The sequence below is a fragment of the Triticum urartu genome, chromosome 6 (genome assembly GCF_003073215.2).
Source record: "Triticum urartu cultivar G1812 chromosome 6, Tu2.1, whole genome shotgun sequence".
NCBI lineage: Eukaryota > Viridiplantae > Streptophyta > Magnoliopsida > Poales > Poaceae > Triticum > Triticum urartu.
In genome coordinates, this window is record NC_053027.1 from 317,347,118 (window position 1) to 317,357,603 (window position 10,486).

Sequence of the window (10,486 nt, forward strand, 5' to 3'; positions counted from 1 at the left end):
CCCAAATGATCTGAAATTTACCAGCGCGTGACCATAGAAAAGCTATGTAACTTACCTACACCAATTTTGAGCTCATTTTATTCATCCAATCTCTCTCACTAGTTTTCGCAAGTTTCTGTCCATAGAAGAGCATTGTGAAGGAAGTACTACTTTGGCATGCCCAAATGGTATCAATTTTCTACAATGCTTTCCTATGCCCAAATAACCATCCTCCACAAAATTTCAGCTCAATCCATTCATTATTTTGAGCCCAGCATCAACATTCATATTTTTGTCCAGCGTGGTACTTTTCAAAGCAAGTATCACCTAGGATCCTCCTTTTGAGCTAAAAATTTGTGAAGACATTCTCCTTAGTAGATGATCATCCTCAGCCAAAACTCACGTCCATTGGCCACGTGCATTTCTCGTACCGCTAATCAAACACTTGGCTGCTAATTCATCTTTGAGCATAGGCCAGTCTCCTCGTGAGATTCTTCTATTGTAATTTTCTTCCTAGCACCTACCTGGGGAGTGCCCAACCCACTAGACATGCATAGGCCTCCCATAACACATGTCAACACCAAGGTCACGCGGTGACCACGCGGCGGGCATGCAAGTTTAGGCGCTTTGGGGTTGGGTCCCTGGGCCACATCCAAACCTCGACGTATCGCCACCAAACCATGTATTTATGATTAAATATATACTTATGTAACTAGAAATGATTTTTGGAAAAAATAAAGAGCAAACAATAAGGTAGATGCAATTCAAAATTGACCCGCTTCCTACTGAATCGGCAGAAATTTGTATTTTTCACAAGTGGTATATCAAAACAAACCATTTTGTCAATTATGCATTAAATATGGCCTAATATTTTATAAAAATGATTTGTTCCAATTTTGCAACAAATTTATGGTAGCTCCTTCACAAAAAAACTCATTTTGGGCATTCAAAAAATGGAAAATGAATTTTCCGTGCAAAGAAAATGAAAACCCCCATAGGCAACATTGTTTGACATTCCAAGATGCATCCTTGTGCACAATATGAGATCATTTCAACAAACTATGCCATAAATGTGGCCATAAGATAGATCATTTGGCTTGAAAGCCATTGATCTCCACACATGATAGCTCGTTTCCGAGAACACTTGTTAAAAATAATTATCGAATTATAAGTTTATTATTTTTCCTAGTAACTTGGCCACATATAATGACGCAATGCGAAGGGTTTCCATTTTTTGAATTTTGTTGCATTTTTTAAGCCCGTTTCAAAATGCGGTCAAAACGACTGGCTTGACCGTTCCTAGCTAGTGGTTGAATATTGGAAATTATTTGGTGTTTCTCTGATTAAATAGATACTTTTGTATCTGAAAATGATTTTTGGAAAAAATATAGAGCAAACTATGAGGCAGTTGCAGTTCAAATTTGACCCGCTTCTAGCTGAATCGGCAGAAATTAGTCTTTTTCACCAGAGGTGGATCAAAACTTGTGACACCCAACCATTTGGTCAATTGTGCATTAAATATGGCCTAGTATTTTATAAAATTGATTTGGTCCAAATTTGCAACAATTATTTGGTAAGTTCTTCACAAAAATCCCTCATTTTGGGCACTCAAAAATTGGAAAATGATTTTTTCGTCCAAAGAAAATGAAAATTTCCTTAGGAAACATTGTTTTCCATTCCAATATGCACCCATGTGCACAATATGAGATCATTTCAACAAACTATGTCATGAATGTGGCCATAAGATTGATCATTTGGCTTGAAAGCCATTGATCTCCACACATGATAGCTCGTTTCTGAGAACAATTTTTTAAAATAATTATCGTATTACAAGTTCATTATTTCTCCTAGTAACTTGGCCACATATAATGACACAACATGAAGGGTTTCCATTTTTTGAATTTTTTTGAATTTTTTATGCCCGTTTCAAAATGCGGTCAAAACGGCCGGCTTGACCGTTCCTAGCTAGTGGTTCAATCTTGGAATTTCTTTGGTGTTTCTCTGGTTAAATAGATACTTTTGTACCTAAAAATGATTTTTGAAAAAATATAGAGCAAACTATGAGGCAACTACAATTCAAATTTGACCCGCTTCCATCTGAATCGGCAAAAAAATTTCTTTTTCACCAGAGGTGGATCAAAGCTTTTGACACCTAACCATTTTGTCAATTGTGAATTAAATATGGTCTAATATTTTAGAAAATTTATTTGGTCCAATTTTACAAAATTTATTTGGTAGTTACTTCACAAAAAAACCTCATATCGGGCACTCCAAAAATGGAAAATGAATTTTCCGTGCAAAGAAAATGAAAACTCCCTTTGGCAACATTGTTTGGAATTCCAAGATGCACCTTTGTGCACAATATGATGTCATTTGGACAAACTATGCCATGAATGTGGCCATAAGATTGATCATTTGGTTTGAAAGTCATGAATCTTCACGCATGATAGCTCATTTCTGACAACACTTTTTTAAAATAATTGCCGTATTACAAGTTTATTATTTTTCCTGGAAACTTGGTCACATATAATGACACAATGCGAAGGTTTTCCAATTTTTTGATTTTTTTCGAATTTGTTATGCCTGTTTCAAAATGCGGTCAAAACGGCGGGCATGACCGTTCCGAGCTAGTGGTTGGATCTTGGAATTTTTTTGGTGTTTCTGTGATTAAGTAGATACTTCTTTACCTATAAATGATTTTTGAAAAAATAAAAAGCAAACTATGAGGTAGCTACAGTTCAAATTTTACCCTCTTCCTACTTATTGGGCGGAATTTCGTCTTTTTCACCAGAGGTAAATAAAATTTTTTGACACCCAACCGTTTGATCAATTATACATTAAATATGGACTAATATTTTAGAAAAATGATTTAGTGCCATTTTGCAACAAATGAATGGTAGTTTGTTCACAAAAAAACACATTTTGGTCACTCAGAAAATGGAAAATGGTTCTTTTGCGCAAAGAAAATGAAAACCTCCCAAATCAACATTGTTTGTCATCCCTAAATACACACATGTACAGAATATTGGTTTATTTGAACTAAATATAAGAGGTTAAATGTTTACCTGAATAAGAGGGCACAAACTATAAGAGAAAAAACAAAAAATGCTTAATTCTGATTGGTGGAACCAGCTATGGCATGGATCAATGACATGGCAAACATCTGTCCATCCATCCATCCATCCATCCGTCCATCCACCCCTCCGCTCTCTCTCTCACAAAGCAAACCCATATTTCTCTCGCACAACTAACCCTAGCGATCCACCTCTTCCCTCCCCTCCCCTCGCGCAACCGCCACCCACCTCCACCACGCCTTCCCACCCACATCGCCGCCGCTGCCGCTGGCCTACGCCCTCCCCCCACACCGCCGCCGTGAAACCTCGTCCTCACCTTCTCTCCCCGGTCGAGCAGCAGCAGGTCAGGCGGAGGCGGCAGCCAGATCTGCCACGTTGATTCCGGATCCGCGCCCTCCCCACCCCCGATTCATCTCCAAGCCCGCCACCGACACCCAGCCCCACCCCTACCGGCGACCTCCCATAACCCCATCACCACCGGCGACCTCCCTCCCTTGCTACTCAACCCAACCCAACACCGATTCGATTCAGTTCAGAGACGAATGCTCTCCCACATCGCCGCCGCCACACACCTTGGTCCACAACACCAACAAATCGCCGCTTAAGCTCAGTGCGGCGGTGGTGGCAGTGACGTGCGTGTGTGCCGCTTCTCTCTCGGCTAGATCCGCCGGTTTCGCTTCCCACACTTGCTCTTGCCTGTCGGTGCGATGCGTTTCTGCTTCTCTTCACTGGTTGCTCTCCTCTTGTGTTGCGGCTATGGCGGTCTAGGCGTAGTCTGTGCGTGGGCGCTGATGTTGGTTGCTTGCTGCAGCTCTGGTTTTGACTACCGGTGGTGGTTGCGACCGGTACGCGCGCTTTTCTGTTGTTTCCCCTTGTGTCGGGAGCTAACTGCCATCTCTGGTTGTGTGCAGGCAGGTGACCAGCAGGAGCGCGGAGGAGGGGTCCTTCAGTTGCCGCCATGGCTCAGATCTTGCTCCATGGAAACCTCCACGTCAACATCTTCGAGGCCTCGTCGCTCTCCCACCCCGCCCGCGCTAGCATCGGTGCCCCCAAGTTCATCCGCAAGGTACTTCCACAGTCCTACTCACGGATCATTTCTTATTTCTCCCTTCATTTTATTTTCTTCTTGTCCAAGCCGAATCAATTAATTGATCGTTACCACGCCCGACTAGACGTGCTAGTCTACAATATTAGTACATGGTAAAATGGTGCGGTTAGGGAGCTATTTTTTACTAGTACCAGTAAAAAATAACTGAAAATACAGAGAATCACTTCATATTTATCCAGAATCGTTGCTAGAGTTTTGCTTATGCCGGCTCCTACCGTAGTTGATAGATGATTATGATAGTTGCCCAGTAATTTAAAGGTTGGCATGATCATGGTTACATATTCATTCCCTGAATTGTTTGATGTATGCCATGTGTGTTTCTGTAGTCATGCCCATGATGTGAGTCTTCATGTTCTAAACTGATCTTTGTACATTTTAAATCAATGAGTGTAGGTGTGATCTTTGTACATTGTGAGGTTCAAAACTAATATCTCCTCTATGAAACAAATATTTCACAAGGCCTGCTCTGCTTTGAGTTGGTTCGAATTTGAATGGTTCGCCGTGTGTAGGTGTGATCTGAATTCTGAATGGGTCTTTTGGCAGGTACATGAAGGCCGGGAGTGCCAAGGCGCACCTCACGCGCAGGTCAGTAAGTTATTGTTCGTTCGTTTTTCATTCATTTTCTAGATCTTGCACGCGAGGTGTTTGTTTGAATGTGCCGACGGCATTTGATTGACTGATTCATTGTTGGTGAACTTTCTGGTATGCATGTAGATCATGGTGTACCAGCTTTGCAAGAGCATTGCTTTTTCCCACAGACGCAGTGTCCGGCACCATGACCTTGAGCCACACAACCTGCAAATTGGTGGATGGGTTGGTATCCTCTGGTTTGATCCCAGCAAGTGGAAGTGTTCTCTTTTCTTTATCAACCAAAGGCACTTTCTTCTCTCATGGATGGGTGGGACTCCATCAATTTAGTATTAGTTTAGGTGTTAGTATGCTGTTGATGCTTGTGTTGATGCCATGCTTTTTGTCTTGTCATGTGCTGATATTAACTGGCAGCATTATCTCCCATGATTGCTTTCTTGCTTGCCTACTCTATAACATGTACTGCTAAAATATGTTATCCTACTCCATGATGCTATATCAGCACAGACGCAGTGTCCGGCACCATGACCTTGAGCCACACAACCTGCAAATTGGTGGATGGGTTGGTATCCTCTGGTTTGATCCCAGCAAGTGGAAGTGTTCTCTTTTCTTTATCAACCAAAGGCACTTTCTTCTCTCATGGATGGGTGGGACTCCATCAATTTAGTATTAGTTTAGGTGTTAGTATGCTGTTGATGCTTGTGTTGATGCCATGCTTTTTGTCTTGTCATGTGCTGATATTAACTGGCAGCATTATCTCCCATGATTGCTTTCTTGCTTGCCTACTCTATAACATGTACTGCTAAAATATGTTATCCTACTCCATGATGCTATATCAGCACAGACGCAGTGTCCGGCACCATGACCTTGAGCCACACAACCTGCAAATTGGTGGATGGGTTGGTATCCTCTGGTTTGATCCCAGCAAGTGGAAGTGTTCTCTTTTCTTTATCAACCAAAGGCACTTTCTTCTCTCATGGATGGGTGGGACTCCATCAATTTAGTATTAGTTTAGGTGTTAGTATGCTGTTGATGCTTGTGTTGATGCCATGCTTTTTGTCTTGTCATGTGCTGATATTAACTGGCAGCATTATCTCCCATGATTGCTTTCTTGCTTGCCTACTCTATAACATGTACTGCTAAAATATGTTATCCTACTCCATGATGCTATATCATTTGCAAATACTCCTGGACATCAGCTCCCATGATGTTGCATTAGCTATAATCTGTACTGCTAAAAGAGGAGTGTAAACTGGAGTAATTTTTTCAGCCATTATCTTTGTTTTCTATTGGGCGGATGCTCTCCACTGGAGTACAGCTGGGTACTGCATCTCTTTTTGCATTCCTTTTTCAGTTAGTGCTTGAACATTTTTTTTAAGATGAATTGGAATACTTCTGGACAGTAGTACATGGAGTATAGCTGTAACTTCTTGCAGTATAGCTGTAGCAGTCCATTAGGAGTAGTTTTGCATCAGTAGCATTAGGAGTAACTTCTTGCAGAAAATCTTTGACACATATTTTCATGCATCAGTAGCATATTTGCTTGTTTTGGAGCAGCGATTAAACTACTCCATGTCAAATAAACCTTGCTAGGTGAATCTTTTCCATTAATTAAATTTTTACTGCTTGGAGTAGCCTGCTTGGAGTACTTCTTTTCATGGAGCTCCTTGTAGTATTTTCTGATATGCAGTCAGATTAGCTTGGAGCAGTAGCATTGCTTGCTCTGCTATTCTCTTCTCTTCTTTTAATTAAAATTAGCTAAACCTTTTCCTTTTCAGTTAATTAGAAATAACTGAAACTATTCCTTTAATGCTTGCATAAACTGTTTTAAAGATGAATTGAAGTACTCCTTTAATGAAGGTTTTGTGTAGTCTATTGCTTGCATCAGTACTTTTAAAAATAAATGAATTATTTCATTTAAGTGTACTCTGGACAACAGTAGTATAGCACTTGCTGCTGCTTTTAAGCTTGCATCGGTACTGGTTGCAGTAGTTTAGTGTAGGACAACAGCAGTATAGGACTTGGTTACTGCTGTTAAGTTTTTATTTATCTTCTCTCTTCTCTTCTCTTTGTATGCTGGAGTAAACTTTTCCAGTATACTCCTAGGACTAAACTTTCTGTGCTGGAGTAGGAATTGCTATCAGGAGTAGCAGTAGTGATTTGTTTAACAGCAGCAACAACAACAGTGCATATCAATTTATCATGATGACAACAGTAGTGCACACCAATATCAATACAGTAGTGCACAAAGTTCATCAAACATCATGCAAGTTCGATGCATATCAATTTATCATGCTGACAATAGAAGCATGTGGACCTATCATCGTGATTTCGTATTTTAGTTTGTGGTAATCTAATGATGTTTGATGTCTATTGGTTGTTGTATATGGGCAAGAGGAATTGAATCTTGTTGTTTTCTTTTTGATGTACACACATGCAAATGGTTGACACTCATGAATAGCAAGCAACCATACTAGTTACTCCCTTCGTTCGGAATTACTTGTCACAAAAATGGACGTATCTACAACTAAAATACATCTAGATACATTCATTTCTTGGACGAGTAATTCCGAACGGAGGGAGTACTACCTAGGTGTTCGAGAGATTGTTGTAATATTTATGTTCTTTTTACTCCCAGAATTATTGCGCGCTCATACTGTCATCACATTGCTTGTTTTTCTTGCTGCATAAATGTATCTCAAGCATTGTGTTGTATTATTTATGTTCTTTTTACTCCCAGAATTATTGTGCGCTCATACTGTCATCACATTGCCTGTTCTTCTTGCTGCATACATGTATCTCAAGCATTGTACTTCTGTGTTTGCTTAGGCGGATAACCACTAAGTGATTACAATTAATGTGTACTTGTGAATTCTAAGCTTATATTGGTGTCTCACGATCACTTGAATCTAAGCTTATCATGTTCTAGTTATTATTTGCTTCTACTGCTTATATATACACATGTATGTATGTTTAGTTATTCACATGTATGTATTTTTAGTTATTCGACATGCTTCTGAAATTGACTGTGGTTTTAGACCGGAACACTATGTTTGTTCAACGAGTGTCCATGTTGTGCGATATATGATGCTGCTCTGTTGTGCACCTCTCTTTTTTGTGTGCTGCATCATTGTAGATATGCTTGATAGAGTAAATGATTTCAATTCTAGTTCTGGATGTGTCCAATGCAAACATTACTGTTAACTATCCAGTTGATTCTGAAATGTCTCATTAAGTTCATTTCAGATGGTTATTTCTGGATTTAGTACCAATTTATTGTTGACCTGGCCTATGCTCTGTACCTTGCTCCGTACCAATTTATTGCATTATTCTATTATTTACTGTTAAATATGCTGTTAGATTTACTTTTATTTTGTACCTAATCATTTTGTTCTATAATGTGCAGATGCTGGCCTTTCATGTTTTTTCACGAGCATCAAGACAAAGAAGTTGTAAGAAGCATAGTTCTAGCTCATTGGAGCTAGTTCTGGGAGTAATGAAACCCTTTAGGCTGATCCTATTTGTATGTGTGATGTAGCAGAACTTGTAGGGCTCATGTGATACTCATGTGGTAGACTGTACACTTGTAGAGTTGTTATCTAATTGTAAACTTGATGCTGATCACATTTGTATGTATGTTATCTGATGTAGCAGATTGCTTCTTGCTGTTATTTGAAGTATTGCGTCGGTTTTCTGTATTGGTATATTGAAATATGAAGAACACGACCTTGACAGAACAAAGAAAAACAAAGGCAACACCCCAAAAACAAAGGTGCATAAAAAATAAAAATAAAGGCTACAACCCAAAAATAAAAGCTATAATGTTGGGCCTGGCCCATGTAGCTGACCAAAATTAATAGGGAAAATATATAAAAGGCTGAATTGTTGGGCTCGGGCCATCTAAAACACCTAATCGGACCGGGCTGAATCTTGTCAGTGACCTTTTGAATTGGTCGTAATTTTGCCATGTCAGATTGCCATGTCGGATCCGACGTGGCCTGGGTAGACAACCAGTGACCAAAACAAAAGGTCATGGGTTCAACGACCTTCTGTTTTGGTCGTAAACATCTATGACCTTCTCACAGAGAAGGTCCTTAATTTCAGTTTACGAACGCCAGCTTTTGACCTTCTGTTTTTGGTCACAAAAAGGTCGCAAATGAAAAACAATGACCTTTCAGTGACCAATAGTCAAGGTAATAAGTTGACATATTTCTTGTAGTGGATGGGTGTTATGAACCGGGACAAATGGCCCTTTTTCTACTAGTGAGAAGGACTCCATGGTTAACCTCGCCGAGACCATCATTGACCCCTGATACGCCAACATGAAAGAAGACAGCGATACCAAGGACCTGAACACGTGGGAGGTACCTATGAATCTAGCCTAAATAACCTATGCAGCCAAGGACGCATACGCATGCTACGACATTGTAACGCCCCAGATACAACTTTCCATATTTGTAACTCCAACTCTTTCCTTTTCTGGAGATGCGAGATGTTTTTCCCTTCGTGGTTGGGTTTTTGCCTTCGTTTTTCATTTGGTTCATGTCATGCATTTCACATCATGTCATCATGTGCATCGCTTTTGCATTCGTGTTCGTCTCATGCATCCGAGCATTTTCCCCGTTGTCCGTTTCGCAATCCGACACTCCCACATGCACCCGGCGCACCCCTCTTGTCTCTTTCGTGAGCGGGTACTAAATGTTCTCGGAATGGACAGAGATTTTCCAAGTGACCTTGGTACACTACCGGTAGACCGCCTGTCAAATTTCGTTCCATTTGGAGGCCGTTTGATGACCCAACGGTTAACCGGGTAACTGCAAATGCCCTCTTTGTGTTGCAGCCCAACACCCACCCAAAACAACCCAATAACCTATCCAAACCTCTTCCATGTCCTCCATTTTCGGATCATGATCGTGTGGGCGAAAACTACACCTCATTTGGACACTCGAAACTCCATCTACCTATAAATTTGTGCACCCCCCTCAAAATTTGGGTCCCGAAACCCTAGCTCCACCCTCCACCATCGCCGACACGTCCGGCCCGAGCCGGACGAAACCTGCTCCCGCCCGCGGCCTACCAGAGGGCGCCACGTGGCTCCTCTCCGCCCACCGCTACCGAAGCCCGCCGAGCCTAACGCGGGCCCCCACGGGCCCGTACGCCGCCGCACGCGCGCACGCCGCCGCCTGCGCCCCAGCGCCTCCTCCCGCGCCTCAACGGCGGCCGCTGTCTCCGCCGCTCCGCCCATCACCGGCCGCCGCTCTGCCCGCGCCGCCTCGCCTGCCGCGCGCCTCCGCCGTCGCACTCCCGTAGTGCCACGGCCTCGCCTCACCAGATCCGCTGCCCCGAAGCTCCGGTGACTCCCTCCTCCGCTCCGGCCACCGTCTTCTCCCTCCCCGGCGAGTTCTCCGGCGAGTTTCTCTGGCTTGCCTCGGTTCCCATGGGAAGAACCCTAGATCTCAGGGGTATATTTTCCTCTAAGTCCTTTTTTGTAACTTTTTCATTCTTTGTTTATTGCGTCATAACTCCATGACCGTAGCTCGGTTTCACGCTTATGATATATCAAAATGTTCATTATAAGATGCTGTTGATTTCATTCCATTGTGGCATGCTTTTTTGAGTCCATCGTGATGCCCAAATCATTGATGCAAAAGTGCTATAAAATGTTTACTCCTGTTAATTAGCAGATTATGATGTTTTGTCATTTTTTTCACATTTGATCCGTGCTTCATATGGGCAT

General features: G+C 41.8%; 1 protein-coding gene across 1 annotated transcript; it reads left to right on the forward strand.

The window, feature by feature from the left end:
• Positions 1-3,315: 3,315 nt before the first annotated feature.
• Positions 3,316-4,837, forward strand: LOC125516755. Its single transcript, XM_048682077.1, has 3 exons — positions 3,316-3,898; positions 3,965-4,119; positions 4,705-4,837. Exons 1-3 carry the CDS (start codon positions 3,761-3,763, stop codon positions 4,835-4,837), a joined length of 426 nt encoding a protein of 141 aa, XP_048538034.1. The 5' UTR covers positions 3,316-3,760.
• Positions 4,838-10,486: the final 5,649 nt, after the last annotated feature.